Genomic DNA, 7,109 nt, shown 5'->3' with positions numbered 1-7,109 from the left:
ACACACAAACACACACACACACACGCCCACACACACACACACACTCACACAGACACACACACTCACACAGACACACACACACACACACACACACACACACACTCCTACACACACACACACCACACACACACACACACACACACACACACACACACACACACACACACACACACACACCACACACACACACACAAATAAAAACATATATACAAATATTGCAGTTTGCTTAAAGAGAGGATGTGTGTGTGGAGGAGAGATTTAGCTAAGAGATAGACTATCTGATGCAAACGTGGTGTATAAATAGCGTCTTTATATAATGCTGTTGATGTGAAACAATACCTGGACATTATGTAGGCCTGGACTCAACCTGTCTGCCCTCTGTGCAGCACATAAAACACACACATGCATGCACACTAACACACCACACTCACACACACTTACGTAACAGGAACTAATGCGGCTGCCATCAAACAGATTGCCTGTCTGTGTGTGTGTGTTGTGTGTGTGTGTGTGTGGTGTGTGTGTGTGTGTGTGTGTGTGTGTGTGTGTGTGTGTGTGTGTGTGTGTGTGTGCGGTGTGTGTGTGTGTATATTACTACCTGTAATACTTGGAAACACGTCCTATTGAGAACGTAAGAAACAATCTGAAGGGTATCTCACCGTCCTCAACACTCGCTACTGTGGTTATTTTACAATATGATTTTTTAAATGTTTCTCTTAAAGAACATGAAAGTGTGATATAGGGAAATCAACCATGAATACAGTAAAAAACCTAACCTTTAACTTTGACTTAATTAAAAGTAGAAAGAAACATTGTAATTTAATCAAATTCAAACTTCAAACCTTCAGATAACAAATTTCCTGTCTCTTATTAAAACTTTGAGGCATATGGCCGTTCATATGACTTGGTATATTGTTATATATTACGGAATTCGACATAGGAGGCATTCCCCCTCAAAAAGCCATCCTCAATTATATTGAAGTTGAGTAGAATGATATGTCATGTATTCTTATCGACTGTATATCTTGTGTTCCACAGCTCTGAAGAACGGACCCCATCTCAGGGGTCTACCGCCTCAAGCAGTTCCACTTCCACTGGGGAGGCGCAGAACGATCGTGGCTCCGAGCACACCATCAGCGGGACAAAGTACGCCGCAGAGGTAAGGACCCCAAAAACCACCATGTACTGGACCCAGAAAACCACCACATAGGCCCCCATAAACCACCATGTACTGGACCCAGTTAACCACCATATTGGACCCATAAACCACCATATACTGGACCCAGTTAACCACCACATAGGCCCCCATAAACCACCATATACTGGACCCAGAAAACCACCACATAGGCCCCCATAAAACCACCATATACTGGACCCAGAAAACCACCACATAGGCCCCCATAAACCACCATGTACTGGACCCAGAAAACCACCACATAGGCCCCCATAAACCACCATGTACTGGACCCAGAAAACTACCACAATTGGCCCCATAAACCACCATGTACTGTGGGCCCAGAAAACCACCACATAGGCCCCATAAACCACCATATACTGGACCCAGTTAACCACCACATAGGCCCCCATAAACCACCATATACTTGACCCAGTTAACACCACATTGGCCCCCCGTAAACCACAATATACTGGACCCAGAAACCACCACCATAGGCCCCCCATAACCACCATATACTGGCCCAGAAAACCACCACATAGGCCCCCATAAACACCATGTACTGGACCCAAAAAACCACCACATAGGCCCCATAAACCAACCAATGTACTGGACTCAGAAAACCACAACATAGGCCCCAAAAAACCACTACATATTAGGCCCAGTTAACCAACACACAGGCCCCCCATAAACCACTACATATTAGGGCCCAGTAAACCACCACATTGCATAATAAACCACCACCTAATGGACCCACTAAAAAACAAACTATACCTGATAAACCAATACATTCCCAAATACAGAAAATCCCGAAACCATCAATAATGCAACATATGCAAATCCTTCTGCATTGCGGTTTTGTGTCTTCAAAGCGTTCTAGTAAACTAGTACTTAATGAATTGAATGTCTTTATTAGTTGAATGAGTTACCTGAGATAGTTCATTTGTTTGTTTGGCTGCAATCAAATAAATCCAATCAGTAAGGTGGCTAATAGATTAGAAAAAGGAACCATGATGGCACAGAGTAAAGTTTCAAATATTGCTTTGAATTGAAAACATTCTTAACTAGAAACCTTCATATATGGAAGTGAATTAATCAAGCAGAGTACAAAAGGTCTCAGTTTTGACCCGTTTGCGCGTTGCTTGATTAATTACTCTGGTACAAATCCTGAGCCTGAGTGAAAAGTCTCCCAGCCCTCCACACCCCTGCAGTCTCCCTAGTGAATGTACCTCCCCAGGCGTGAACCCTTCTGATGGGCTCCGAGCACAGCACAAAGGTCCCCTGAAGCCCAAAGAATCCCCGGCCGGTTGCTTTGTGAATAATCGAGTTACCGGTGCCTTTTGTCCCTCCGTTTCCCAGCTCCACCTGGTGCACTGGAACACCAAGTACCCCAGCTTTGGAGAAGCCGCCAGCAAGTCTGATGGCCTCGCTGTGGTCGGAGTATTCCTGAAGGTCAGTACCCCAACGCAATAATAAATGTGTTCCAAAGATGTTAGCATTAATGTGCTCTTGTTGTGCTAGTTGTAGTTGTGTTGTGCAAAATTCATGTGTCATGAATATGGTAAGGATACTTCCTGGATACCATAATTATATGATTACTTAACTCTTACTCTTCTAAGTCATCTCGCAGACTTTGATATTTAATACATTCTATAATGAGCAGGTGGGGTAAGGGATGCTAACATGTAGGATGCTAGGAAAGATGCTTACATGTAATTGGTGGTCATGGAGGGTGGATTCAACCCAGACATTTTGGCTGGGAGTGGAACAATCGGTCTGTTCATTATCCTGCCCCCTTATCCCCTGCACTTATCTTATAGCACTATTTTTATTGCAGCAATATGAAAAACCCAACTTACGACATCTCCGACCATTATCAGACATCTTCATTTCCTGTTCCAGCTGCCTGAGAGTATTACTTAATCTTATCGTACAATGTTTGTTTCTTCTTGCAGATCGGGCTGAGAACGCACAGCTCCAGAAGGTCCTGGACACCTTCGACGCCATCAAGACCAAAGTAAGACTCGCTTGCTCTTCATCCCACCTAGCTCCCTTCCTCCTTCATTCACGCATCCCGTCCTCCGACCACGACCCCCCCCTGCTCACTTTTCTCCTGCCGCTTTCCCTCTCAGGGCACCCAGACCACCTTCCCCGGCTTCGACCCCACAACCCTTCTGCCCGGTTGCCTCGACTATTGGACATACGACGGCTCCCTGACCACACCCCCTCTGCTGGAGAGCGTGACCTGGATCGTCTGCAAGGAGACCATCTCCGTCAGCCCTGCCCAGGTAAACCCACCTACCACTCCCTGCTGGCCAGTCCAGAGGCTATTTGCCGTAGATGGGATAAGAGAGAGAGGGCAGCTCACACACACACAGGCAGGCCCCAAGCACAGCATACTGATAATATCGATTCCCACCTCTTATTATTCTCGCCATTACAACCTGAATCAAGGAGAGGATTGTCCGGCGCGCATCAAGGTTTTCACCTGGGGAAACCCAATCCAAGCCCAGAGAAGAAGACTCTCATTGTGGAGGAGTTAGGACAGAAACAGCACTCATCCTTGTGTGACTATGACCGAGCGTATCAGGGGAGCTGATCTAGACTGGCTATGATGAGGACTGGAGTTTGATTGCGGTCATAAGTGAGGGTTTTTTCGTGTGACCACACTTTTTTAACATTTATTTATGAACAGATGAAGAACTTATTTAAGAACGCCTCTGTGAGACTTTCCTAAGTTTACTGTAAAGTAAGCTGTTTGTTTGTATGTTGTACCTTGAGTTATGTAGCAGGGGAATGTCGCCAGACTGCACAAGAAGGGGGCACTTGCCTCACACAATGAGTGCAGAATCACAGCTGTTGGGGTTTTCTACTAAGCTTAAACATCTAAATATTTACCATATCACCCTCAGTTCAATTGACCTCCACTTCCTCTAGTGGGATTGTTGGGATATGGAGGTCATGTGACCAGTAGACAGGGATTGTTTGTCTTCATAGTAAACAGGTGCAGTGTGGACACAACTTTGGCACATTGCAAAAAACAAGTCGTTCCAGTTCCCAACAAGTTGAGACTATCATCATTTCATTCGAAAGTGTCCATTTGAATATTATCAGTTATTCATATTTCCATGTATGATCAAGGATTACAACTATCATTTCATTGATATTAGCTGTCAATATATTGATATTCTTCAGATATCAGGGATTGTCCAATAGAGTGGTGGTCTTGTGGTGCATTGAAAGACTGAAAGTGATCAGCCATCACCAGCCGTCTGAAGCACTAAGGCAGAAACCTCCAACCTACTTGCATGCTATTTAGTAACACCGCTTGCTAGAAGATGCAGTTTTAGTTTCACTTCCTTCCAGTTCGATCTTCCATCCATTTCAGCACTTGTAGACCCACAGCCACACCTCCTTCCCCTAATCCATCAACTAAACAGGGCCCATTATTTATATTCCAACAAGCAACCACTCAACACCTTTATCGTCAGTTTAGCAGACGTCTTTACCCAAAGACACTTAAAGTGAGCTTAAGATACATATCACCAAGGAGTTGGCTGGGGATAGATTGGTGAAGCATGCCTACATGTATACATTGGATATTGGGGTTCGAACCGGGAACCCTCCGACTGACATTCATACGCCCTGGTCACTATGCATTCCTGCTCCTGTTAGCATTGGCGCATTAGACGGTAGCCAATGAGGTGACGGTGTCTAACCACCATCTTCTTCTCCTCCTCCTCTTCCCTCTCTCGTTCCACAGATGGCCAGCTTCAGAGCTCTTCAGTTCAGCGGCGCGGGCGAGGCCGCCTGCTGCATGGTGGACAACTACCGCCCCCCCCAGCCCCTGAAGGGCCGTGCCGTGAAGGCCTCCTTCCAATAAGACCCCCCACCTCCTCCGTCCTCACCCGCGTCCCCCTGCTCCCCCTCCTCCTACTTCTGCAGAGTGCCACAAAGCAGTCGGCCCATGACCAGAAAGGAACGAGCTGAATAGAAAAAGATAAAAGCCACTGCCACCGCTACCCCCATCCCTCAACCCCCGCCGAGCGTGTTAATCGAACACATAGCCTCCCCCGCCGCTTAGAATGACATTTAGATTTCACAACCAACCAGAGATCGTGCCCAGAGCGTAATTCATCTCCTAGGAACAGTGGAAGTGCTGCTGCGCCGGCGTCGCCACACAACGGCACTCGGGCCGCTCTCCGTCACTCCGGCGTGAGACAAAGCTTGCGGTGAAAGCGCCGGCTGTTAGCTTACGTTAGCTGGTGTTAGCTTCAAGCTGTAGCCCTGCCAATTTTGAGATTCTAACCAAGCAGCCAGTTAGAGGCAGAACGCTATGCCACGGGGGAGGGGGTCTTGGATTGTGTCCTCAATTCATGACAGTGAGTTGCAGACAGACGTACAGATGGCCGAGCCATCGCTCATCCTGCACGTCGGTCTGTAATCTCCCTCTGCCCGTTGCCCTGCAGGATCACGCCAGCTTAAAACACGCAGTGGTAGGCATAGCGAGCACGACCAACTGCTTCTGAAAATCCGCCTCTGGCACACACGCACACGCACACACACACACACACACATGCGCTAACATGCACAGGAGGTACAGGCCATGCCTGTGGGCACTGACCTGCTTTGTGACTACTTTTTGAATGCAACATTTGAACCACGTTAGCATTAACATGCTAGCGCGAGTAGCATAGCTCTGTTAAATCAATACCTGGTTCCACATCCAATGCATCTGTCCCGTGTTGTGAGGAAATCTGTTTTCTAAATGAGCTCCATAGGAATACATACAGTAGTACATACTTAGAAGTACATAGTACCTACCTAGTAATACATGTGATGTATTGTACGAATAGAAAACAAAATTGGATTTGTGATCAAGTGATTTCTACATTTTCTTGCTTGCTGAATGAAATTTCGAATGTGACGTCTTAATGTTTAGTCTAATTTGTTGCGAGGAAGTGACGGCAAGAGAAAAAGAAAACTGGTCATATGACATGACAAAGAATATTTTTTTTTAATTTCATGTCATTTATTTGTCTTGTTTCGTCAGTTTTAAAGAAACTGTGTCATGTGCTAACATGTTTTGAAAAACGCACAAACATCTCCTGTTAAAGGAGCGGCCATGTTGGCCACTGCACAACGCCAACTGTCATGTTTCTCCGAGCCAATGCTAGTCTCACCCTGGTGCTCCGTATGAAGTCTAACTAAGCCGACATCATGGAGATACTTTTAAAGTTGGACCACAATATCTTAAGACTTAAATGATAATTAAAGAAAATGGAAATCTACAAGGAGTAATGAATAATCATGAGCATAATTATGATGATTGTGTTTGGTGCAAAAAGCAACAAAAAGAAATCCGCCTTATACCAATTGTTTCTGGACCATGAAATCAGTCATTACCATTCTGCCATTTTTGAAGTGGACATTTTGTTAGCTGAATAAATATATTTTGTGACAACAACTGTTTTTGGTGACGTCTAATTTTCTTTATTGACTCAAACTGTTTGTATATAAAAGCAATAGAAAATGTTATTCATAATGTAATCTTCATCATCTAATCAGTTGGGGTGCAATCATCTGTAAGAAAACATGTGAGATGTTTTTAGAGTTAGCAGTAATTCATTATTTTAAATCAAACAACACCTCTTCCAGCTCTCACGTAGAGAGGTTCCAAGCCGAGGTTCAATGGAACACATTAGGCACTAGGCATCCCACCAAGTCGATCGATCGATGGTGGGAAAACACTGGTGTCAATAGAGAAGTTCCAGTGTGTCATGGTTAGCAATTGCCAGTAACCAACGAGCGCCAAAAGAGTATCGTAAACCACCGGCAACAATTTCACCGTTGGCCAACTGGTTGGCCAACTGTTAGCCAAAAGTTGATCTCTGCTGTCAGCTTGCCAACAGCCTCATGTTGTATCCTGACTTCA

The 7,109-nt window shown here is 45.3% G+C and overlaps 1 protein-coding gene across 1 annotated transcript in view; it reads left to right on the top strand.

Annotated features, from left to right (window-relative positions):
* The window catches only part of LOC115537227 (carbonic anhydrase 1-like), an 8,735-nt gene extending 2,094 nt beyond the window's left edge, over positions 1–6,641 (top strand). Inside the window, 7 exon segments of the mRNA XM_030348979.1 lie at positions 1,039–1,052; positions 1,054–1,101; positions 1,103–1,159; positions 2,534–2,630; positions 3,130–3,191; positions 3,307–3,462; positions 4,938–6,641. Of these exon segments, the coding sequence (XP_030204839.1) occupies positions 1,039–1,052; positions 1,054–1,101; positions 1,103–1,159; positions 2,534–2,630; positions 3,130–3,191; positions 3,307–3,462; positions 4,938–5,057 (554 nt within the window). The 3' untranslated portion in view covers positions 5,058–6,641.
* Positions 6,642–7,109: the final 468 nt, after the last annotated feature.

This window comes from Gadus morhua, chromosome 23 (assembly GCF_902167405.1).
Source record: "Gadus morhua chromosome 23, gadMor3.0, whole genome shotgun sequence".
NCBI classification, from domain to species: Eukaryota; Metazoa; Chordata; class Actinopteri; order Gadiformes; family Gadidae; genus Gadus; species Gadus morhua.
This window is presented reverse-complemented; position numbering and strand designations above follow the sequence as displayed.